Source organism: Pterocles gutturalis, unplaced genomic scaffold (assembly GCF_000699245.1).
Source record: "Pterocles gutturalis isolate BGI_N339 unplaced genomic scaffold, ASM69924v1 scaffold13588, whole genome shotgun sequence".
NCBI lineage: Eukaryota > Metazoa > Chordata > Aves > Pterocliformes > Pteroclidae > Pterocles > Pterocles gutturalis.
This window is the reverse complement of record NW_010125758.1, coordinates 1-27190: the sequence shown is the minus strand read 5'-3', so window position 1 is coordinate 27190 and position 27190 is coordinate 1. Positions and strand designations below refer to the sequence as shown.

General features: G+C 37.2%; 1 protein-coding gene across 1 annotated transcript; it reads right to left on the bottom strand.

Moving 5' to 3' along the window:
* Positions 1-1437: 1437 nt before the first annotated feature.
* IFT88 (intraflagellar transport 88) lies at positions 1438-26393 on the bottom strand (the record flags this gene model as incomplete). The annotated part of the gene is made up of 17 exons (XM_010078715.1): positions 26304-26393; positions 25266-25328; positions 24469-24525; positions 22735-22788; positions 20413-20476; positions 20267-20336; positions 19172-19262; positions 16655-16759; positions 14607-14709; positions 13830-13944; positions 13499-13730; positions 12211-12281; positions 11713-11799; positions 10047-10146; positions 2899-2985; positions 2072-2258; positions 1438-1546 (listed from the first exon to the last, which is right to left on the bottom strand). Coding segments are annotated over exons 1-17 (1685 nt in total), but the record flags the coding sequence as incomplete, so codon positions are not given.
* Positions 26394-27190: the final 797 nt, after the last annotated feature.

Sequence of the window (27190 nt, the reverse complement as noted above, 5' to 3'; positions counted from 1 at the left end):
CCCCAGCCAAGGGCAAACCCATCACATTTATATAATGTAATCCATATGCTGGACAGATATGTCAGTCACTGTAGTGTCAAGATACATTGGTGCTTTGTTTTGTTTTGGTTTTTTACACATCATTTTCATAATTTCATTGGTATCAGACAGTATTTTTGTTCCTCTGAAGAAAGAATATTCAGAAGCTTTGGCTGCTCTTTCACCCTAAAAACACTTTGGGCTCAACAGAACTTTGGGCTATGCTCTCTCTCTGTCACTAATTTTACTTTGACTTCCTCATTGATAAGAATAAATTGTGAGAACTAGGTGATTTGTAGCATTTACAAGAGGGCTGGTTTTTCATAATACATCATATCGTCCTTAAGTAAGTTATTACGTAAAACTGCTATGCTCAAGACCAGACTTCTGCATGCAGTGATATTTTCCGCTGTATGGCTAAGAAGCACAGCACAGACAATGTGCAATTCTGGTCCAGAGAACAGAGGCAGCTTTAGCTGTAATCAGGCCTGCAGTGTGCTCTCCCCTCCTCAGTCACCCCTGAGCAGCACAACAGCCCAGACCCCTGCAGCAATGTCAGATGGAGCTACTGCCCAACATTTTTTTTCAGTTTCTGCTGCACGCTACGCTTCATGGAAAAAGCTTCTGAATATTGGTGGAAAACAGTTTTACATAGTAGCGGAGCAGAGAAATTTTCCTCCAGATGGAAACTGGGAATTGTAGGACCATTTATGCTGTTGTAAAGGGGCTACGCAAGGAATAGAGGTCACAGCCCTTTTGTATTTTTGGAGGTTACTTATTTTACTGACTAAAATATATTTTTATTACCTTCGCTGTTCTTAAAAGTGTAGTACAACAACTGGAATCTGCCTTGGGGAGGATTTTATTGCAGTTTGCACATCCTCAGAAGTATTGTTAAATAAATTAATAATGTAGAATATAACCAGTGATGTGCAAAGCCAACCCCTTGCCTCCTCAGCTTTTCAATCTGTTGAGCTTTTGCTGATAGACAATTATTTTCTTAAACATACACTAATCTGAAAACATCTTTCAGGACAGAACTTTGCTGTCATTAACTGTATTACTTTTTTCTTAAAGGTTTTACTCAATTGTGCTTACATCTGCCACATTATTTTCATAATAAAATCAGCAGCATTTTAAATACTCCAGGACATAACTTAATACTGAGTGTAATACTTCCTGCAATGTGAACAGTCTTAATGTATTTCTTCACTTGCTTCTCTAGAAATGTCCAAGAAGGTTGTAATTTCTGTTCTTGTTTTCACACACACCAGAGAATGAATCTATGCATGATCATCCTAATTTATAATGGACACTACAGTAAACATCTAAGTCATCATGTCATGGTTGAAACATATATTTGAGATTAAATGAGTTTACTAAAACCACCATCCCTTATCATAATCTAGAAAAAGATACATGTTTGCTATCTGGTGAAGGACTTGAGCACTGTTTCGAAGGATCGCATGGAGTTTCAGAAAACAATCCAAAGCTTCATCTATTCTGTTTAACTTCTTGTACGTTAAACCTAAAAAATAAAGGTTACAGTACTAATGCAATGAGAAAAAGATTAGTTCAGCATATTAACTGACAGAATAACCAAGAAAAATGAAACAGGAACATGGTACTCAGAGGCACTATAACTTACCAAACTGATAAACACAAGGAACACAAACCTAATCAAAGACCAAGAACATATGTAAACTCATTTTTTGAACAAGACAAATGCAGGATTTTTTTTTTGGGCCTTTTAAAGGGGAATTACTCTGGTGGTTTAATAACGGGTATATTTTTAGTAGATAGTAGAAGTTTTTATCTTCAAAGTGACTTAAATCTTATGTGCAGTTACTACTTGATGTTGTTAACATTGATTATTTTTTTTTGCAGAACAGATAGGAAGTACAAATTAAAATCTTGCTTAACATAAATTACTGAATAAAGTAATAATAATTAGTACATATTCCTACACAAGAAAACTCTGAAAGCCAGATTCTCAGAAACACTAGTGTTACCTTTACACAAAAGATAAATCACAAAAGTACCTTTGGCTTACCAAGATTATAAAGTGCTTCAGTGCATGAGGAATCGTTCCTGAGAGCTTCCTTATAAAACTCAGCTGCTTTTTCATAGTCTCCATTTGCAAAAACAGTATTTCCTTTGTTAGTTAGAGCTGCTGGATTGTACCTATCAGAATTTACAGCTAAATCTGCATAGTTAGTTGCTTGTGCCAAATCATTCTCCTACATGAACACAACAAACATCGTATTAGTCATTTGTCAGTCAATTTCCTTGCAGCTGTGGCTTCTTACAGTTAATATAGTGGAATTTCAAAAGATTGGGGATGAAAAAAGATAAATTCTTCAGTCCTAAAATACTCCTTATGCATAAGGCAGATCATCTTTCAAGTTTCAGATAACTTAACACTTGAGAGATGTTTTGCCACTCTGTCCCATTCCATTTGAAATTTACTTGCAACTTAGGTAATCTTTCTTTAAAAACAAAAATAAATCCCCAGACCCTACAAACTTCATCCACAAACACACATGCCTAAGCTACATACTTCACACGTTCCTGAAGTTCAGCCAGGGTCTTCAGGACCAGAGTTTTAAATGCAGCTGCTGAGCTTCTGTACAAATCACACTACAGGCATACTTCCGTGGCTTGGGGCTCAGTCTCACTCCTCCTCTCAGCAACAGGATACAAAGGACATGCTCCAAACTTCAACTACAGCCAAGAATGGGTGTTCCAGAACAACTCCTCTAACATGAAGTTTCTTGTTGATTATAGAGATTATTTAGATAGACAAAAATTGCTACAAAGATACAAAAGCTGCTACATAAACTGCAGTTCTTAACTGGTTTTGTCAAAGCAAACACTTACCAAATAATAAAGGAATGAAAGGTTTGTTGCGGCTGCACTCTTTACTCTGCTATCCTTTTTTTCAAACATTTTTAACATCTCAAGTGCCTGGAAATAATTTGGAAACAACTTACTTCCCACTGAAGCAAACTTATACCAAAATTCTTTCAGAAAGCATTGATAAACTTCACAGTAACAAACAGCTAAAATTATCAGCTCATATACTCACATACATGATAATTACTGGAGCTTGTAACACACCCTTGTAAGCATGTACACACAGAAGTATATCTGTATTACGCATAATATTAATTTGGTTAATTTATTACTTTTCAAAAATTTAATTAGATATGGCTACCTTGAAGTACACAGATATTTGGCAATTCTATACATACAAAACTCGTTTATATTATTTGCTTTTAATCTAGTCAACTAATTAAAATTCTTATACCTACTTTTCCAATTCTTTAAGTGAACACAAAAGGATTGACATTAAAACTCGTATTAAAAAGCTTAAAAAGTACACACTGTATAAAAAAATATGTAAGACAGGGTAGGATTGGATTTCAACTTGCAGTTTTTTCATATAATAATAAGACAACACCTGTCTAAGGTTGGGAAGTAGCGAAAAATGAAGACTGAGGCCAGAAGATACTTTTTAAAACTTTTACATGAAAACTAAATTTCATAAACTCCAACATAAGGAAGTTTATGGACAAAAAGTAAACAAATGTCTAGCTAATAAACTATCAAAGAAACTTTGAAATAAAAGGCAGCTTTTTTGTTTTTCATTGACTATGTGACAACATTTGTAACTGCAGACTAAATTATTAAGAACATCTGGATTCTTTACACTAAATATTTATATGAGCTACACAAACTGTTAGAATATCACTGTTAGCCCAGTTCCATCATCTGTTACAACATAGATGTGGTAACCACAATGCAGCCGTCAACATTAGGTAATTCAAAAGTTTCCTTCTTCCTTTACATGAAACCTATAAGCTGCTGTTTACATATCAAAGTGAATGCATGATACTCTATGTGGAATGCCAAAACAAACATAAAGGAAAAAAGTTTTAATTGACTGTTATACATACTGGTTTTACAGTTACTTTACACAAAAAACATGACTGTACTAATGACATGTAAAATGACAAAGTATATACAGCTAGATGTAGTTCACTGATTTAGTCAACTACATTCCACCCAAGAACTATGAACTCCTAAAGATCATAATACTTCAGTCAAGAAAAGCATTTCAAAAGTTAGGCTCCAGATTTTGTGGTGTCTGAAATGTAAGACTTCGACTATGATAATTTAAAACTTTTATATATATTTGTGACTTTCTACAAAAAGGGAATGGCCCCAAATATTTACAGATGTAACACGACTATATCTGAGGTACTCTACTCTTAAGCAAAGGCTTGCTTCTTCATGGAATTATTTAGTGAACTTAGAGCTATATAGTTCAAAGTCCCTTTCTGAAAAGCCATTTACCATTGGAGCAGATCTGTTTACCTTTGCTTTTACTACTAAATGGCACCTTTGACAATAAAGATTAGAGTGGAAGTAATCTCTTTTTCATGTATATTGAAAAGTTCATATGACTCTATTCACTTACTGGTAAATTATATTGCAGGTCTCTTGAACCATTTCAACAATTACAAGCCCTAGGATGAAAGTCCATAGCAATACTCCTTTTGTCCTTGCAAAGCAGAAATGCTCTCACTGTATCATCAGTTAAATTTATATATTTCTAAATAACTTCAAACTTTTTAATCACAACAATAACAATTACTTAGATTCAACAATCAAAACAGAGACTATCCAAATTATTCTTTGTAACAAGTTTCCAACGTACCTAAATTATTTGCTTACAGAAGTTAAACTTCAAAGCACCTTGCCCGACCCAAGCAGGGTCTGCCAGAGGTGTTAAGGAGTGGCGTGGCTAACCTGCAGAGTTCTAGTTTTGAATTCATTTGCAAAGTTTTTATTTGAAATTAAGAAAACATTCAAAATATCTGATACACAAAAGCCCTTACTAGTAAAACACAATCTAGACATAATATAGTCACTTCCACCCTGAATATATTTCTTTTTTTTTTTCCCTAGGACTGTTTTAAAATAACATATTAATTATGATGAGCACATAGTTAAGCCCATTATAGTTAGAGCAGAAATCTATTTTAGTTTGTTGGTTTTTTTTTTGCAACACAATAAAACTTTCAGCCTTGAAACTGAATATTTCAAAAAGTTTCCATTCTTGTTCTTCAGCCAAAGGTGTGTTGAACAGGTGCCGAGTTAGTAAGTATATGAACATCAGATAGACAAGATGAATGTAAATGGCAGATGCAGTTTTATTAGAACAAAGAGAGTCTCTGCAATCACCATTCTGCAGTCCCACTCTAGTATTAGTGTAGTTCCAGTGCACGTTAAAGGTCTTCTATCACATAATCAAAATAAAAAGAGCATCTTTGCCACTTACTCCTAACTTCCAACACTCTTCCCTCTCCCTCTATTGCAGTACTCCACAGAAACATCACCAACTATCTCTGTCTTTCATTTTACCTCCAAGAATTGATTTTTTTAACCTATACTGGATACTAACTGAAAATCACAAAAAAATACCATAAAAATAGTAAATTCTTGAGATCATATAACTGTTTACTTACCTGTAACACTCTCACCCTTCAAAAGCTATCATCAATAAAGCTACTAGATTTGCCCAAAATTTTCTAAACTCTCAAACTGCTTCCTGATCTCAGAAAAGCTATCAGTCAGATATGCAGTATGACAAAGGATAACTCTCTTGCTGTATGGAAAGAGAAGAGAACAGGACAGACAGGAGGAATCAAGAGCCACTCAGGAAACCGGAAGAGCTTAAAGAGAAGGAAAAGTGGGCTAAAGCGTGCATCTGTCCAAGCTATGGGAAGGTGAAGGACCTTAGAAGATGTGAGGTATTCAGATTCAGCTGTAATTTTGCTGTATATGATCTCTCATACTTCTTGCCACTTGTGCAAACCCAAGGGTTGCTATATTCCTTCTTATTTATTCAGCATTCCTGTCATTGAATGTACTGAACAGTGCAAGTTAAAAGGAAATTGTGCAAATCTTTCAGATACATGAGCTTCTTTTTGTTTAGATTAAGCTGTTTTCCAACTACTCACATCTCAAACCAAGCCTTTTTTTCACAGGCAAATAAAAGATCACATAACAATTCTAATGAAAACCTTGTATTATAATGTTGTGGTTTTGTGTGGTGGGTTGGTTTGGTAGCAAGGGAGGGGCTACAGTGGTGGCTCCTGTAAATAACTGCTAAGAGTTTGTTTCTGATTGTAAACAGTGAACAAATTAAACTGTCTTTTTGTGTTTTCCCAAGTCATGTGGGTTTCTTGCCCGTGACCATAAGAGGCGAGTGAACCCTCCCAGCCCTTGCCTCAGCCCACGAGGTGTTTAACAAGAGGCGGTGTGGTGGCTTTTAAAACCGACATATAAGTTGTCCCACAACCTATAAAAATTTGATTAAGAGCAAAGAAATGCATTTGTCTCAAAATGAAACACTAAGAAAGCTGCACATTCACTTAGCTAATAACAAAAACTTAATCATGCTAAGTTGTGGTACTAATTTATACACCTACATTGGCAATTTACATGCATAAAAAAGGAAAGTTACAGTTAAGAGCCTGCTGTACTTATTAGCAAGAGTGGATGATGAAGGCAGTTCAGCATAAAATTCATTGGCAGAAATTTGTTTAACTAGTGACTGGACAGTCAGTTACAGAAAGACATCTTACATACATAAATAGACATAAATCCAATGCAGCCAAAAGTTACTTCACATGTATATTTAAAAATATAACAAAACCATGAAAAGGGAATATGTAATAATACGCATGATGAAAAACTAAAACTCAAAGATTTTTCTAGATCTATCTTCTGAACTTCTGCCAGTTAACGAATTTTGAGCAATGAGCTATACTTTTACTTGGAAGTACCAGTACTGTATCTATCCTATGACCTTCTGCATTTGCTAATCTACATTGTGGCTTAAACTGCTATTATCTTTTCAGAAACTGTGATCCATCCCAGCCCCCTGTGCCCTCCAGGGGGAGCAATCTTTCATGAGATGCAAAACTGTCCAAGCTCCTGTTGGAGGGACAACACTCATATCTCTTGGAGGGGCAACACAGCAGGGCATAAGCAATTCAGGAAGTTCCTGGATGTGTTGATGATAACTTGCTTCTCCAAATGACAGAGGAGCCAATGAGGAGAGGGGCTATGCTGGACCTTGTTCTCACCAACAAGGAAGGGCTGGTGGGGAATGTGAAGTTCAAGGGCAGCCTGGCCTTCAGTGACCATGAGAAGGTGGAGTTCAAGATCCTTAGGGCAGTGAGGAGGGCACACAGCAAACTCATTACCCTGGACTTCGGGAGAGCAGACTTTGGCCTCTTTGGGGATCTGCTTGGTAGAGTACCATGGGATAAAGCCCTGGAGGTAAGGGGGGTCCAAGAAAGCTGGCTAATATTCCAGGATCACCTCCTCCAGGCTCAGGAGCTACGCAGCCCAAGAAAGAGGAAGTCAGGCAAAAACACCAGGAGGCCTGCATGGATGAACAGGGAACAGCTGGACAAACTCAAACACAAAAACAAAACCTACAGAGGGTGGAAGAAAGGGCAGGTAGCCTGGGATGAATAGAAAGAAACTGCCCAAGCAGTCAGGGATCAGGTTAGGAAAGCTAAAGCCCTGGTGGAATTACATCTGGCCGTGGATGTCAAGGGCAACAAGAAAAGCTTCTATAGGTACGTTGGTGATAAAAGACTAGTGAAAACATGGTCCCTCTCCAGTAGGAAGCGGGAGACCTGGTTACCCAGGATATGGAGAAGGCTGAGGTACTCAATGACTTTTTTTGGCCTCAGTCTTCACCAGCAACTGCCCAAGCCGCATCGCCCAAGTTGCAGAAGGCAAAGGCAGGGACTAGAAGAGTGAAGAACCACCCACTGTAGGAGAACCGCACACTTAGTTCCAGACCATCTAAGGAACCTGAAGGTGCACAAGTCCATGGGACCTGATGAAATGTATCTGCAGGTCCTGAGGGAACTGGTGGATGAAGTTGCTAAGCCACTGTCCATCATATTTGAGAAGTCATGGCAGTCAGATGAAGTTCCCACTGACTGGAAAAGGGGAAACACAACCCCCATTTTTAAAAAGGGAAAAAAAAGGAAGACCCGGTAAACTACAGGCCAATCAGTTTCACCTCTGCACCTGGCAAGATAATGGAGCAGATCCTCTCAGAAACTATGCCAAGGCACGCAGAAAATAAGGATGTGATGGGTGACAAAGTAAGGGGGCAACAGCCAACACAGCTTCAATAAAGGGCAAGTCATGCCTGGAAAATTTGTCGGCCTTCTACGACATGGTTACAGCATTGGTGGATAATGGAAAAGCAACTGATATCATCAACCCAGACTTTTGCAAAGCCTTTGACACTGTCTCACACAACAAACTTGTCTCTAAATTGGAGAGACATGGATTTGACGGTTGGACACTTGGTAGATAAGGAATTGGCCGGATGATCGCACTCAAAGAATTGGGATCAATGGCTCAGTGTCCAAGTGGAGACCTGTCCCAAGTGGCAGTGTGCAGGGGTTGGTATTGGGACCAGTTTTGTTTAACATCTTTGTTGGACATGGGCAGTGGGATTGAGTGCACCCTCAACAAGTTTGCTGATGACACCAAGCTGTGTTGTACGGTCGACATGCTGGAGGGAAGGGATGCCATCCAGAGGGACCTTGACAGGCTTGAGAGGTGGGCCTGTGCAAACCTCACGAAGTTCAACAAGGCCAAGTGCAAGGTCCTGCACGTGAGTTGGGGCAACCCCAAGCACAAACACAGGCTGGGTGGAAAATGGATTGAGAGCAGCCCTGAGGAGAAGGACTTGGGGGTGCTGGTTGATGAGAAGCTTAATATGAGCCAGCAGTGTGCGCTTGCAGCCCAGAAAGCCAACCGTGTCCTGGGCTGCATCAATAGAAGTGTGACCAGCAGGTTGAGGGAAGTGATTCTCCCCCTCTACTCTGCTCTCGTGAGACCCCACCTGGAGTACTGCATCCAGCTCTGGAGCCCCCAGCATAAAAAGGACACGGACCTGTTGGAGCAAGTCCAGAGGAGGGGCACAAAGATGGTCAGAGGACTGGAGCACCTCATATATGAGGACATACTGAGAGAGCTGGGGTTGTTCAGCCTAGAGAAGAAAAGGCTCCAGCAAGACCTTATAGCTGCCTTCCAGTACCTGAAGGGGGCTACAGGAGAGATGGGGAGGCACTCTTTTTCAGGGAGTGTAGGGGGAGGACAAGGGGTAACGGGTATAAGCTAAAAGAGGGTAGATTTAAATTAGACATTAGGAAGAAATTCTTTACTGTGAGGGTGGTGAGGCACTGGAACAGGTTGCCCAAGGAAATTGTAAATGCCCCATCCCTGGAGGTGTTCAAGGCCAGGCTGGATAAGGTTTTGAGCAACCTGGTCTAGTGGAAGGTGTCCCTGCCCATGGCAGGGGGATTGGAACTTGATGATCTCTAAGGTCCCTTCCAACCCAAACCTTTCTATGATTCCTGAGCAGACGCTTAATTCCAGTTTGTATTTAAACTGAAGTATAAGAAAGCTGACTGAAGTTCAAGGTCGGATTATAGTATTTTAGGGAATGCTGTAGTACGTAGGGAACACTGAGAATACCATAACATAAACAATAATGTTACATATGAAGTGCATCTGCATATATTTTGGTACTACAGCCAACCTAACTGACAAAAAGATTCAGCTCATACTAATGAAAAGACCTCCATGTAGATTAGCAACACGCTTTCTAGGCTCTATGGAGTGTAATGACTACAGAATGATGCTCCTTCTCTGGACACCCAGTGAAGATAAGTAAATTTAGTTGTCTTAATTTTGAAATGAACTGCATTCACTGTAACTTTTGTGGCAGAAATTTCATTTAGATTAATCTCATCTCTTGCCAGTGTTTTTATAAATTAATTTTACTGAGTAGCATCAATATAATTATTACATTTGCATAAATCATTCTTTCCCTTGCTGAAAAATATGCTGTGGATAAGACAGATACCTTTGCCAGTACAGTATTGAAAACTAGTAATGTGAAAAGTTAACTATACCTGGTTAAAATCCTGCTGCCTCAGGTAAGTAGTGGCTTTATTTATTTCCAGGTCATTGGCTAACTCTACATAGTGAGAAGCTTTTACTACTTCAACACACCTGCAAGAGAAAGAAAACCATAAAGATAAACAAAATACATCTGTCCAAACGCCACTTTAAGTTACATACTTTTGGAGCCAATTTGTTCTCCAAAATGAGTTGCTCTTAGCTACTCTTTCTTCACAAAGGTAAAGTGCACTTAGATTAAAACTATTTGAAAAAACATTTTATTCCCGTAACCTACCTTAATAAAACCATCTCTGCTCTAATTTTTTTTTAGTCAGCTGCACAAATATCATGTTATTTTCCATCACTGAGCGATACTTTATGTCAGATATTGACTAAGACCATTTTTCAAATGATTTTCCTTGGATACGTTCTATCAGGTGATTTTTCAAACCTGACCTCCTGTTGCATATACTACCAAACCCATAAACCAGCTTAGTGAACAAAACCAGAGACTGCAGATTGTGTCCCCGAGCTACATAATAATAATAATAATAATGCAATAATAATAAAGTGATAATAATAATTATTATTAAACCATCAAACACCACCTTGTGGACTCTAGCAGCTAAACAGGTCTCTGTGAGAGATCATTTCATGTTAGCATAAACAGCTTTATTAGTAAATTATAAAAGGACCAGCAAAATTTGAAAATACTCCTAACTGGCCAAAAAAAAACAGGTAAAGGAAATTCCTTTTTTCTCAAACTTCCTTCACCTTCCAAACACTGAACATATCTGTTAGTAATGTTGTAGCTGCAGATATACAACATTCATTTGCATACATGTTATTTTCCAATAACGTTATTAAAAATATCAAAGTCCTTATATTAGAAAACTAAAAACTAGTTTAAAAAAATAAGTCTTGAAAAGTTATACTAATCATTTTTATACTGTCCTTACAGGAAGTGCGTCTGGTTTATTTTGTTTTAAAGAAAAGAGTATTCTGCTACAGAAAATACCACAGAAAGCAAAAGCTAAGCTGTAAATTGAAAAATAAAAGTGGATACAAAAGTCAAAATGGTAAACAGCATCAGCAGCCTATCACTGTATACACTTGTATAAATGTTTAACAAACAGTACATTAAGTTTAGATTTATAAACATTAAGTTTATAAATCAAATGCAAATAAACCTTTCTAATAATATTTAGATTCCAGTGTTGTACATAATGACTCCATATGGAGTAACGAAAACTTCTTAGGCACCCCAACTTTCCATTATGCTGTCTTCAAACTTAAAGAGCAGCAATCATTGCCTTCTGTATAGCATTTGTCTATCAAGACTTTTAAAAGTTCTTCAATTTTCAAACTGAATTTTCAAATTCAACTGAGTTTTAAGAAGCTCTTTTTGTGCTAATACAGAACAGTTCAAAATGTATAATAAACAGTTGAGTTTCAGTGATAAATGAAATTAATTTTAAACACAGAATAGACTCTAATGCTTTGTTTTGCTTTTTCTCCACAGCATTAGGGAGGCAAACTGAAGACAGCCTGGGCTCTGCGTTTGAGATGTGCAGCAAACTGTTTCCAAGGCTGTTTATGTTTGTGAATCTGGTTTCATAACCAGCATGATAGACTGGTATGTAGTTTAGACAAAAAGATGCTCTACTTGACTCTTACCAGTCATAGCCCACTGCAAAAGATGTATCAATTACTGGTGCAATGAGTTTAGCAGCTGTCATGATGTATTCCTCTGCCATGGATTTCCTAAGAAAAAAAAAGAAAAACAACACAAAAACCAACACAAACATCATAATTTCAAAAACATGTATAGAAAAAAATAACCAAAGCTTGTTCTTGCTTCTTCCTGCACTCAGGACAATCTTAGAAGTCAATCTAACCACTCTCCTGCTACTGCTACAGCACACTGTAGTGGTATTTTTTAAAATACCACAATGCTGCAAGTTTTAAGCAGTGTAAACTATAGCATTTGGAGTAGATACTCTGCTTTAGTGCAGTACACTAAACTGAGTGATCCAACCTCATCTTCCAAGCATTCTCAAGAATTATGAAGACATCTTTTTAACAAAAGATGTGGACACATGAGAAGACTGGTAACACTTTAAGGAACTAAAATCCATTGCACCACGGTGAAGAAAGAATGGATTCTACCATTACCTCTCACATTCTATTTGTCTTAAGCTGTCATTTTTAATGGCTTCAATCAGTAGATTTGTATGTGGATCATCCTGGAGGGGGACAAAAAACTGCAAATTATGCCAGTATATACATGCATTTTAATTATTTTATAGAAAATACGACTGTAAACATAAATTGATGTAAATGTCTATCAGTTATTTACTTCTCAAATTTCATAAAGATAGCTTCAGTCTAAAGTAGTTTTCTAACCATAAAATCTGAAATTTGGCATTACAACTGCTTTAATTCAGTTTTTCTGCTCATGCATATGGTCATAGCTCACATTAGGGTTGTTAATAGGTATATGATTTTATGATACATAATTTCTCATATTAGAAATTATGTAACAGTAAGGGTCAATAAACACTTGAATTAATTTAAGGCCATGTAAGATAATTCATTGTAAGAAAAGCTTTAGACTGTGTATGTATCAATTATATATAAGACAATACATAAGAAATGCTATACATATTTAACAATAAATATAAATAAATATATATGCTTCATAAATTTTATTTGCTTGTGGTAGGACAATAGGAAGCAACAGGTAATCTTAAGCTGCAGATAGTTTGAAGACTAGTTATATCTTTGCTCTTGAGGACTGAAAATGGGAACTTTGCATCACTGAAAAAAAAGATTGCTAAGAGAATATAAAGGACTTGCCTTGCTCTTTCTATAGAGAGGGCCTTTCTAAGAGGGACCCTAAACTTATTGATTACTTTTTCCTGCCTTTAACATCATGAGCTGCTGGTTTCATGGTACAAAGGAAGTCCAGCTTCCAACAAAGTCTAATAAACTAAAATAAGCATCTGTAAACTTTACTAAAATTTTCTTATATAAAATACGACAGCATTACAAGTTTTATTAGCACTCACTTGAGATAACTTGCATTAATTCACTCATTGCTTTGCTCCCTTTTTAGTTTATAAATATCTTATTAAAATTTTATATAAAGGTGTCAAAGCAGTAACTGAGCGATGTAAGTCAGCCCAGATGAATTTCAACAAAATTGTTACAAAGACAATTGTGCAGTGTTGATTTTACGTACATCATGTCTTTTGACAAAAAAAGGATTTGAATGTTCTCAGTGTTATTTTACACTTCTGAGCAGTACTGCCACACTTAGTTCATGCTGGTGAAAACAAAGTTATTTTAGATACATATACACACATTGATTTACATATTCAGTATAGTCCAGGCATTCAATGTCTCTCCCCCTTCTCCTGATTTACCATACAGAGACACAGTTTATTTTGTTCAAACTTACATTTGGTGAAATGTATTTGTCATCATAATCCACTTCCAAGGGAACTGCAATCAGTTTTTGGAAGGCTTTTTTCATTTGCTCGCCGTTTCCAATAGCAAAATAACATAGGATCAAGTTGAAGCCTGCCTTCAGGTTTGGAGACGTGCTCATTATATGTTCAAATGAAGAAATGGCATCAATGTATTGGCCAGTTTTAATAAATGCAACTCCAATATTTTCCATTATTTTAATCCTAAGTAAAGAAATGAGGATTAGGTTATATTTTTAATTATCAAATCATACTGTATCCAAAACTTGTATTTTGGAACCATGCCTACTAGTAGAAACTCACCTCATCTCTTTGTGGGCACTAGGAACCTGGTCTAGAGCCATACGGTAGAATTTGATAGCTTTGGAATAGTTCCGTTGTTTTAAATATATATTTCCCATATTCACCTTCAGTCTACCTGTCAAAGGAAGTCAATGAGTTACAGCCTTTTAAAGCATAGTTACAGCATTTAAAAATTATTCCAAAGTGACAGAATAGAACAACTTCTGAATAAACTTGTATTCACTATAGGCTACCAGTGGTCCTTTAAAAAAGCACGGCACAAACAGCTTTCTCTGAATTTTCACTCAGAAGGAGATGAAGTAGTAATGAAACCCATAAAAGAACTATTAGTGTAAGATATATTCAGATTTTGACTGTGAATTTAGGGATGAGGTAAAGGCTATTTCTAGTGCTTTCCAGGAAGACAGCTGTAAATAAACATCTCTGAGAAAAATGTCCTGCAGGAGTCTCAAAGGTGTGCAAAATATTAAAGAAGCTTTCAGAAGGGGAAAGCTAAGTAAAAAAGAGAAAAAATCAGTATTAGAGCAGACAAAATAGCGAGTGCGGCATGAGATAATGATAAATTTGGCTTTATGTTTAGCTTAGCCAGAAAAGACTTCATGAGTTGGAGAGACAAACCACATTAAGTTATACCAAGTCAGAGATTATGAGTATCTGTCATCCACTCTGACTGGCAGACATGAGGGCTGAGATACCTGTAAGTCAACACCACACAGATGAAGTCCTTATTTTGAATACCTGACTACCAATTTTAATCCACTTCGGAATGCACCCTACCTCCATTGGTGAACATCTTATTCTTCACTATAACTTGATAAGTATTCAGTGCTTCAGCATACATTCCATTAGCAGCATACTGACTTGCCAGATTGAAAAGAACCTACATAAAAATGGAATTATAGTTAAAAGAAAATAATATTGTTCTCTCAACAGTAATAAAGTTAAATTCATAATAGTACTTTCAAACTAATTTACCTTGGAAGTATTGCTTTTATCAGTTTTAAGCTTCCCATCTTTCATGTTCCTTTGTTCTTGTATATCAACATAGAGAAAACAAGTTTCCATTCTACTTATTGTAGGCAACTCTTTTATTTTTGTACTTAAGTAACTGTAATTGGAAGTGATGCCAAGTGGGCCTTAGACGTAAATAAACAAAATGTTGTAATGCAAGGGTATTAAAAAACATTCATGCAAGATAATTCTTAGAAACTGTGTGTAATTTGTGACTCCAAACATGTGGAAAACCCTCCTACTACCTGTGGTCACTCAGTTTACAAAGAGAATTTTACCAAATTGCTGTTTCAAAACAGAAATTCTGTTGGTGTCAGGTACAATATGTTCACATTTTTCCCCAGCTTTATTCTTTTACCTTCACCGTAAAATAAATTACTACATCTGCCTAACTCAACAGATTCATTGTTAATAATTTTCTCTACAGCACTACCTGAAGTACAACTTTAAATTCCCCCCGAGTATTTTTATTTACGTTGTATCCTTTTTTTAAAAAATGTCTACTATTAATCTGAAAACAGGAATGTAAATCTAGATACTTGCTTTAAGATTAAGGATTTAGGAATATTAATATATCCTACTTCATGTAATATATTCTCTGTTACTTTATGGTTCATGTAATATATTCTCTGTTACTTTATGGTTCAAGTTATAGGTACTGCCTGACTTCTCCTGTTGTCTTGCTATGTTACATTTTCTCAATTTTAAAGTACAGGGTTTAAGTCTTTTATATTTTGGTATGCATGTTTTGTTTGTGAGTAGGTAGCTGGAATAGATGCACATGGGCATCTTTATTTCACTTAATGTTGACTACATGGTTTCTGCTGTACTTGAGACTGCAAGGGAATAGACTTGATGATATAAATGCATCTTTGCAATTCAATGTTAAGTTTTTAACTTCAAGAAGTGTCCTGGGTTCAGCTGAAACAGTGTTAACTTTCTTCATAGTAGCTAGCAAGAGGCTGTGTTTTGGATTTGTGCCAAGAAGAAAGCTGGTAACAGTGATGTTTATAGTTGTTGCCAGGACACTCAAGGTCAAGTTTTCAGCTTCTTTTCCGTGCCCTTACCTGCAGGTGCAGGAGAAGCTGGGAGGGAGAACAGCCCAATTACTAGCATAGGATTTGATCTTAGGTTCAGGATTGAGACCCAAACTGGCCAATAGTCTACTCCATATCACGCACGTCATGTCCAGTATATAGGCAAGGGCCCTCCAGAAGCTTGTCCCTTTTTGTTCCGGACCCCTTCTTGCTCCAGGTCAGCTCTCTTTTCAGGTTGGCTCTCTCGGGGTGGTCCCTCTTGCCGGGTCATCTCCCTCCCTCTGTCAGCTCCCAGTCTGGGATGCTCGGGCTCTTATCTCCATTCTGGGATTACAGTTTCAGGACTCTCCCTGCTCCGGAATTGTTAGCCAGGAACAGGCTGAGACTTGGTCATGGGGTGGTGAGCAGCATCAGCATGTATCATGCATTTGTATATATTAATATTTTAAATATTAATGTAGTTCAGTTATTAAATTGTTCTTATGTCAACCAATGAGTCTTTTTTCCCTTTACCCCTTTAATTCTCTCCCCCATCCCCAGGAGCAGGGGGGGAGAGAGCAGTTGTGTGGGGTTGGCTCCCAGACAAGGACAAACCCATCACAAGAAGTCATTCATTTGATCTTCATAAACTTCCCTTGCCCCAAAATGTGGACCAGATCTGACCTGGTACACTGCTAAGAGCATTACAACACACACACACTCAGCAAACACTGAAAAATCTCTTTAGGAAGTTTGTTACCAACACCTTTCACTCACTGAAGACTTCTCAGCACTTACTGAGAAAGTGAGGTCTAAGTTGATGTTTTCTGGAGTAGCAATTTGTTCACGTTGTCTCACCAACACCCTTTCCTTTCTTCCAGCCTCTTTTGCTTTTTCCAGAGCCTTAAATAAAATAATAGAATTCAGCAATTACTTGAATCTTACTAACGCAAGATGGCAAAAATACTTTCAAAACAAGTATGAAAGGAATATACTCATGTCCATTTTCTCTAGATGCACAGACTGTATCCAATGCTGAAAAGTAGCCATATAACCCACAGAATTAGTAATAAGCAGACATAAAGTTGCCTTAGTCTGCTTAGCTGTATAATGATAAAGAAGTACAGTCACACACATATATACACCGCAATCACGACTCTAGAAGATTATTAAACTCATATTAATAATAGAAAGTGCATATAACTGTTAAAAAAGGAAAAAAGAGGAAGCATTTAGGCTTGGCATGTTTCCTTAGTTGCAGAATCCCATTGCAGGAAGGTGTTGGAAGGAAGAAAGAAAAGGCAGGAAGTAAATATCCATGTTACACAAATGCATGCTGTACGTGCTCTTTTTTATTTAACCACAAGTGGTATTTCACATGTACGTTCACAATTTGAGTAGCTCCAAAATTACTATTTTATCCAATGATAATCTTCTGCAGATTGGTGTCAAGACCCTTCATGCACGTAATGCTACAGGTCTACAAGTGCCATTAACACTTGTAGCACGTTAGTCCCATACACCTCTGCAAGGGCACAATGGTTAAAAAAGTAATGGGTAAGCACTCAAGGTAGCTATTTGGCAGCTAGTGGTGAAGGAAGTACTTCTCAAGATATAGCTTGAGTCTCACACCTTATGATAGAAGGAAAATCCAACTTGTCTGTTTTATAGGTAATGAGTTGGCAACTTTGATGGCTTCTGCAGGAAAACAGACATTCTGCTGGACTTATCAGAAACTAACACAAACATCCCAGAGGACCCTCAGAATGGTCTGGTATAATCTACATAAGAAACAACCTTTTGACTTGGAGAAACAGAGAACATTCTTGGCCAAACATGCAAGAGGCTCAAGAAAAAATAACAAAACAGGTTGGCTCATCTCCTTGTGAAGCCGAAATTCAGACATTATATCAGAAATAAATTAGGATAGGTCTGTAAGGATACTTATCATAAATTAGCAAAATAAATGGACAGATTTATTTCATACTCTGATCAGAAGCTACCAGTGGCAGGAAAAACAAAAGTTTTATTACAGAAGTGCAACATAAGAGGATCTTTGTCAGATTGAAGGATGGGCCGATCCAGTCTAAACACCAGACTTAATTCCCACTTTAGGACTCAGAGTTTCACTGTTAGAAGCCTTCTTGTTAACCCCCAAAGGAAGTAAACCCATGACAGTGCAGACTGCTAGGCAAAGATAAGCTAAAAGAAATTTCTCTCTCCAAAGGAGCTATCAGCTATTAGCTTAACAGATAATGCAAAAATCATTGGAAAGGAGTATAACCAAGGTAGACCAACTCCTCAAAATACACTCCTAGACTAAAAAAATTTTTGCAGCTCAGATGACTGAGCAAGAAACATCATCTCTCATAGCTCTAAATAATTTTTTCCCCCTTATGGATCAGATAAGGAACTTGAGAGGGCAACGGATGAGCACACAGAAAGTCTACATCTCTAAGAACCCAATGTATCCCATTAATACGAACAGTTGAGCCTGCTCTGCCTCCAGTAGTTTAGGAATGGTAGCTGGCCAGTCGAAAGCATATGAAATAAAACATAAGCCTGGTCCTAAGAAGGAAGAGTTAGAGGCTGCTTTGACACACTGAAACCCAAGACTAATGTGCTTTATTGCCACTGTCCTATGAAGGATACTGGTGTTTGCACCTTAGGGTTTGCTTAGCTTGGAAGGTCCCCTTAAAAGAGTTCATCTTGATGCTGACCCCTTATGGTGCAATAAAAGCAATATAGTGTCTACCATACACTGTAGGCACCAAACAGACCCTGACATAGAAGGGTACTGCAGAGGTGGCTTAAGTGAGATTGACCCTGGCACTGAGCACCAGTCCTGGATGAAAATTACACTATCGAAAAAGCCCAAGCAATGTCAAGGGAATGGAATGTCACTCAGACAAGAACCTTGAACATCTGAGGATCAAATGCTGCAAAGATGCCAATTACAAGCCTGGTAGTGAAGAAGGGTCATCCACTCCCAAAGAGCCCATAGGTTAGGCTGCGCAAATCTGTGCCAGTATGACTAGTTGATCAGACCCATTGGAAGAGGCCAATGGAGGTATGGGGAAGGGACGTTTTGTAACACTGAAATCTTAAAAAATATATACACAAGAAATACAGTTCCTACCTTTTTTTTTTTTGGCAATACAAGGTATCGGATTAGAAAAGCCATAGCAAATTTTGAATTAAGATTATTTTAATAATTTGATATGTTTGAACCCAAGTCAGTTTGAAACATCTATCTATACAAATTATTCTTCACATAATAGCAAAAGTGAAGCGAAATCCAGAAGAAAAAAATACCAATTTCAAGTCTCCACAGCTGTTGGCAATGCAGCTTTCTTCAACCAGTTCATTCACTTTTTTTTCCAACTGCCTGATCTTCTCTTCTGACCTAAAATAAAAATAACAATAAAAGGATAAAACTGCAAACACTAAGCTTTTACACAGGATATTCTCAATAAAACAACACAGTGATGTATCACACGTTACAACTAACTAGTTTTCCCATCAAAGAAAATATAATGTGAAACTATGCTCAAAGAAGATCCTCCAAAAATATCACATTCACACTTTTAATTTGAGAACAGAGACCTAAGAAAACATAAATCTTCTTATGAGAACAAGACAAACGTGCAAATTTCATGGACCCAATATATTCAGAAGTAATGACAGAACAAACAGGTGGGCTGGCAAAACTTTCAAACTGAACAGCTAGTGAAATTAAATATTGTATTAAGAGCAATTAATTGAATCCTTATTTGCATTGACAACTTGAAAGTATAGCTTGCAAATGCAGATTTTAATAAACAGTCATTATTCATCTAGATTTTTTCCTCAGTTAAATAATCAAACATTTCAGTAGGATTCCCTAATCCCGAACAGTTATATTTGAGGAATACAATTTTGTATTGAAAACCTCAATGACTTGTTCCCAGTGAACTCCCCAACATGCACACTAGCCTGCTAAACTTTCACAACCTCACTTTCATCTCAAGTGCTAAGGTCAAAGTGAACAGGGAAAAACAGCAGGCAAAATTCCCCCAAGTTCCTCCCAGAGAGCTGCATGAATCACGGTGTTCCTTGCCTGTCACACACTCTTCTATAATCCTCCACAATTCTATATAAGTATCACAGCATTTGTGTGGCAACAACTATGCACAGTTTGCTTAAGTACAGTCAGAACTAGAGATCACTGAAATCAGACATTCCTGAAAGTCAGTGCAACTGCTCTGGTGAGTCAGCTAAACACATGCGTAAATGTTTGTGGCATTGTTCCACAAAGTTGAGTTTGGCCCCTCAAGGTTTCGTAACTGCCTGGACGTTTCTAAACTCTACCCATTGCTGGTTTTTGTTGCTGTTAATGCTTGGAATAATTTAATGTAAAACTGAACAAACCTGTCTGAATTTTTCATTTCCAGAGGTGAAGCAGGACCTCTTGCTTGGCCAAGAGGATCAAATGAAGAACCTGCAAAATTAACAGAGTATGTAAAATTGTAAAATAACATCTCCCTCTGGCAGCTGATGATTCCTACAAACCATACCTCTCATAGCTGCCTTAGTGTAACCTGCAGCATGCACTGCTGTCATTGGTCGAGCAATCCCATCCTTAAATAGAAAGGAAGACACATTAAAATAATCTTCCTAAAAATAGACTGTGGACAGTACAGAAATCAGTTACATATTACAAAACCTTTAAATTAAAAAATCAGTTGTTATCAACTCTGTAAACTCAATATTTTAAAAAATGTTTTTATCTCTCAAACGTTATACATCATATAATATGGGTTTGTTCAGCCTTGAGAAAAGAAGGCTCAGGGGAGACCTTATCATCATGTTCCAGTATTTAAAGGGTGGCCACAAAGAAGATGGAGACTTCCTTTTTACAAGGAGTCATGTGGAAAAGATGAGGGGTAATGGATACAAGTTACTCCTGGGGAGATTTCAGTTGGACAGAGAAAGAAAATTTTTCACAATGGGAAAAATCAGCCATTGGAATAATCTCCCCGGGGAAGTGGTGGATTCCCCAACATTGGACAATTTTAAGATTTGGTTGGAGAAGACGCTGGGCCATCTTGTCTAGACCGTGCTTTTGCCAAGAAAGGTTGGACCAGATGATCCTTGAGATCCCTTCCAAGCTGGTATTCTATGATTCTATGATAACTGTCTACAAAATAGAGGAGCAAACACCATCAGGAAACTGTAACTGACACAAAGGAACACATTACTTTTTGTCAATTTTATATGTATTTAGAATACTTAATTTCAAACATCTTTTATTTTTAGAAAATTATTAAGAATTGTTGGTCTTGAGATATGTAATGTACTCTAGCTTACTGTTACACTGTTTCAGAACTCAGTTGGTTTTTTTATTTGTATTGACAATAAAGAGAATCCTATGACCTTATGGATCAGTATGTTTTCCTGTATATAAACCAAGAGAGGCACAAACAAGTTACAAATACAAAAGACTGTAGTTTATTACCAGACAATGCCTCCCAACACAAGAATGTCTGACTGCAACCCACACCAGCTTATTAAACTTCCCTGTCAAGACACTGAGTGCATTTAATAAACTTCAACAGCCCTGATCAGACTCATCTGGGGCCTCCAGCCACACACCCTACCCATGGGTCCAGGAGCTTTATTTCAGCTCAGCCCTGGTCCCCCAGCCCCTGCCTGAGCTTTATTGGAAGACTACTGGCTTCCACATCAGCCACAATTATGCCTGCACACAGAATCCCTTGATGCAGATTTCAATCTGTGGACTGACCTCCTGGATTGGTCTTAGCCTTGCCCTGTCACTATGAACCTGGCCGGTGATCACTGATTCTAACCCTGGCCTGTGGTGGTGGTGAGCTCCTCCCTCATCCCTGCTTAAGCAGTAACCACCAGTGGCAGGCATGATGGCAGCACCTGGCTTAAATTGCACTCTGGGTAGATAGATAACAGCACAATAGACAAGGGCTATCTTGCGCAACAGCACAATAGACAAGGGCTATCTTGCGCATCTTGTTCAACAGCTGAGGGCTAGCTGAGCATGCACCAACCAAAATATGGCTAGTATGCAAATATGACTAAGTCAATTATCTTACTCCATCAAATCTTGTCAAACTGCTGTCGCATTTACCACTGAATTTTGGTAACTCACTATTTTATATCAATAAAGTATATTGTTGCTTCTCTCTTACAAGTGAAGTGCGTAACTCTCTCTCCATCTGTGACACGTATGCATTGACTTTTTGGCTTGAACTTGGACCTGCCTCATCAGCATGGCCTCCAATTCCAGGTGGATCCTACTTGCCTTGCTCAGGTATTGTAGGACTGAGTCCCGGCTGGTAAGGTCCCTGCATTGCTGGCCATGCAATTTCCCTCTAGGGTCCTGGCTTACCTTCCCTTAGGGAGTAGCCCTATCTTGATGCTCCCTGATAATTTCCCTTTCCCATCTGGGCTGACACAAAAGAATATAGCGACTATAGATATATTTAACATTAAGACAATATACTTAAGGGTGGTGATGGGGACGTAATTGGTAAATTGCAGCAGATTCTTATTAGAGTATAAGTACATAAGAAAACTATGAAAATCAGAATCTACCTCTCTCCTATTTTCATGAAAAATTTTTCATTGCATGTCAGTAAGTGTTTAAAAGCATTACACTGGTATAGTTTCCAACCCTGTGCTCAAACACTCATCATAACCCTCATGTTTTCTGAGAGTAGTGTTTTCAAAAAAGGACAAATTAAAATGGAGAAATAATTTGTATTATTTCAATGAACGTTTAAATACTTGGCTCAAACCCAAACACTTATTAGAAAACTTCATTGCTTCAAATAAGTATAAAAAGTAAATACTTAAATTTTTACCTGTATAGTTCCTGTCGTTGGTCTTCCCATAGATGAATTTAAAGTTGCCTTTGACTACAAAAATAAGTAAATTGTTTGAAACTAGCATTCACATAGCATTAGAAGCCAGCAAAGGCTATGCACAGCCTTCTCAACATTGAGTTTTAAGAGTTGATTTAACTCTCACATAAGTTCATAGCAAAATTCTCATTTACGTTATTCATATGCAATACACTGACAGTGCCTGGCACACTTAAAGATACTGAACATTTCAGTTAGCACAAATTCACAATATTGTTTTTTTATGTATCTGAATAATTGTCAAACCTTTTTAAAAAAATTACATATAAAATTATCTGAGGCAGCAGTACTCTCCATTATTAAATTATTGAAATTACTACCTTTAAATTGAACAAGTAATTTACACAAAATAATTCACTAAGATTCTGAGTGCAGCTGAGAAGAGATTAATATAGGGGCAGATTTTAAGTCATCATTTCATGAAGATTTATTTTACAATAAATACAGATATACTTTGAAACTGCCAGTTAATATCTTTTCCATCATCTGACATGCCGCATACCGTCCTTCTGTAGTAGTGTTAAAAATGTAAAGAAATAAATTTGAAATATTTAGTTGAAAGTGCTAAAGGTAGCTACAACTATACAATACAAACAAGACAAAAATAAAGGGTTTCAGGCCATGAAAAATCGTTCTCCTAATTCCCACTCAGAGGCCTATGTTTTACTATTTCACCCACTATCCACCAGACACTATGACTGTTTTTCCTTTTTTCTGCTAACACTGAATCTACACGAACAAGGACTGTAGTGTAGAAGAAGCAAATCTGCAGGGTAGTACTGTTGCCTGGACAATGCTTTGGAGTTTTCTAGCTCTACTAATGGAGATAAACATTTCAGTCTTTTTTATCCTTAGGAAGTGCCTTTTTGTGCACTCCTTTAACGAGACAGCTTTTCCTGTCACAGCGTGGTACTACACTAAACATCTGCAAATACAGCTGCTAAGAAAAAGCAATCTCAAAAGGAACATATCCAGAGGAGGTAACAGAAGGTTCAGAGCAAAGGTTCTATTTCAATGACTTATAATAGAATTTAGGTGTTCTTGAAATTGTTACTCTACTAACTGGCATAAGAGATCTAAAGTGAAGTGAGGTCCCTTCTTTATTTGTCATACAACTTACAAGAACTTTATATCCAAGAGCCCTGTCTTTTCAAATTTGACTAAGACAGGTCAACAGGTTGAAAATTTATTGGGATAAGTGGACAGTGGATATATCACTAGTGCTATATAACTTCTGTTATACAAGTTATAACGGGTTAAGTACACTAAAGAATATAACCAACTTTTTCTGATTAAACTACAGGCGATTTGAAAGCCTGTATATCTTAAGACTTAATTATACCTTAACTTTCAAAAAGCTTTCCCAAGCCCCAATAACAACCCATCCCGTTCCTCTTGCAAGAAAATCAGGTTAATACCTTTGAATCTACTGCCTTATGCAGTATGGAAGTTGATGTGCAGTATAGTTTGGGAGAAAAAAAAAAGAAAAAAATCAGTAACCATGCCTTGACCAAGTGTGGAGTTGTGAATTAATTAAAAGTAATGAATACATGTAGTTCACTGTAAGAAAGTACTTACATAAAAAGACCTCATTTTGTGCAAGGGATTAAATGGTAAATTTATTTTTTGGTAAATACATCATTTTCATTAAAAATACGACAGAATAAAACATACCCCAAATCCAGTAGCTAAGGATCTTGAAGCTGATGTACCAGGAATTTTGGCTATTACCTGGGTAGAAAAAAACAAACAAACAATCCATCCCCCTGCCAATTAACAACCATATGTGTTAATTAACAGTCTTTCTATATAGTTTCTATAGTGAATTCACAGAAATAATGCTTCAGTTGTTACATAAAGCATTCTCACTGTAAAACCAGATTATTCCAGCAAAGAAGTAACATTAATCAGACAGTTCCAGCTCTTCTTTAGACATATAGTATGTACACCTAAAATGCACATGCCAACTTTATATTTAGTTTTGAAAACTGATATAAGATTAAGTCATAGCTAAATTAAAGTAAGAAAATTAATGTAAATTACATTAATATGGAGAACAAAATGACCAGAACAATAACACAGTTTTCTAAATCTTACTGTCTAGTACATATCTCAATCTTTTAAGTAGATGTCTGAGTGAGTAACTCTATGTGTAGAATATTAAACAAAGTCCTTTCAGAATAAATAATTTTATTTTTTAACACATTTTTATCTCATTTTATCAAAAACAGAATACACACTTCCAACTGAAGTTTTTTTTTTTGCTCTAGCTTAACTCCAGAACTTAATGGAACCCGTGCTCTACTCATTTTTTACTTATTTTGCATATAAATAAGTGAAGTCTGTATTTTCATGTTAGTGGTAGACAAAAAAGATAAGAGATTCCCCAGATAAGTTTGTACCAGTGCCAAAATCAGAGCTAGGGCTCCAGAGAAGGTCTACAGTATTGCTATATATCAAAAGGTACTTACCGGGGGTCTTCTACCGTGACTTGTTCTTGCTGCCTGTTGAAAAGCTACATCATTTTCTAAATCCTAGAAAAGATAAAATAAAAAAAAAATCAATCCTTTTAAAACCACAACACCCAAAGCTACACTTCCAGAATCTCATGACTACTGAGAGCAGACAGGTAAAAAAGCAATTCTTCTTTCAAAAATACTTGACTTGAAGATAACTAAATGACAGGTTTTAGTGACAATAGGTAATTATTATATTGTTTGGTCTATCTTTTTGGTATTCTAGATTAGGAAGTGAAAAAATTAAAATTACTCCTCTGCACTGAGGAAGCAGAGTTTTAGTGATAAAATATTACATGAAATTTTATTTCTGTCCAAAAGCTTACTACTAGCACTGTTTCTAAATTTTAACATTACTGCCTGTCACACCAATACATTAAGATATCTCATGTTTCTGAGGCCATGCTGCAACTCACACGAATTTGCCATTGGAATTTCACACAAGATGCCAAGTCTTGCAACACTGTTTTGAGCAGGGTAGTGGGCCTGGACCAAATGACCCCCCCCCCCCGTTGTTCCAACTCCAATACACCAGCAGTTACCAGAAAGTGGTCTGCAGAGTTACCATAAGTCATCCCAGACACTCCACTGATTGCACAGAGACCTGCAAGATCCCACTCTACTGCTGTCTCCTTCAGCTGCAGCACAGTAAGAGATCAATGACTACCAATAGTAGACTCATTTGTCAGACAACTTGCTGCTGCATGCTGTCTGGGCAACACCACATTGAATGTGACTGAATGTGAATATGGCCTTCAAACAACTAGGATTTGAAACTTCATAAATTCTAAGCAGTAAAGCATGAGATGCATACAAGTATTTTGTTGGAAAAATATCAAAAAAATAACTATTCAAAGAGATCTTTGTGGAACTCTTACTAAATAAACAAAATTTCACTTCAAAGCAGTACTACCCTTGTGCATTACTGTTATCTTGTAACTAGAAGTTAAAATCCTATGTATGGGAAAGGTGGGAAACAGCAAACATTTTTACCTCTGTGTCAAATGTGGGATTATAATCATTGTAGCCAGAATAAAGATCATCTTCATCAGCTTCAGGAACCAGATGCACATTTTGCATCATTTTTCTGTGAAACATTTAACATGCCAAATATTATCCCAGTGGTTTTATATAAACGCATAAAAGTGTAAACTATAAATAGTAATAAGGTTTACAAGTATCAAAGAGGTCCAGCTTCATTTTAGTTTTTGTCCTTGAAATTAAAAATAAGCTAGGATTAGTCATAAAAACCAGAGTTCACCTATAAACAATATTCAGTGGCACCACTTCATAGCATTATGTTTTGTTAGGTATTTATACTACTGTAATGAAAACTGCTTTAAAGATATTTATCATTAAAACTAAATTATCATAACAATTAACTGCATTACTTTTAGAATGGTATCTTTACATTCTCAGATAATTCAGATCTAAGAGAATTCTCTCATATTCTGAAGTTTGCCCTTTTTTTATTAGGCCACACCATAGCAGTCAGCCTAACGAAAGATATCTCTTCTAGCTTCAAATATTACCTCCTTCACCCGTGTCCTTACATCAAGACAGCCACAGCTATTCCCTACATGCAACATTCTTTGTATAATTTTTTCGATTTCAATTCAAGTGGTTTTTAAAAACTAGAATTAAAGGGTTCCAATGTCTTTCAAGGTCTTTCCCCCCCCCGAGAACCTGGCTACCTATCTCCGTAAAAAGCTTTAGAAGATAACATGTGATTTCAGCTGCAGTACGAATCCCACGCACGTTAGCCGGTAAGCCGCAGCCAGCGCGCACCCGTCGAGGGGCCGGTTCCGCTCCCGCAGGACGATGTCCCCGCTGCTTCCCCCTCGGCTGAGGCCTCCTCTGAGCCGTACGCGGAGCCGCCG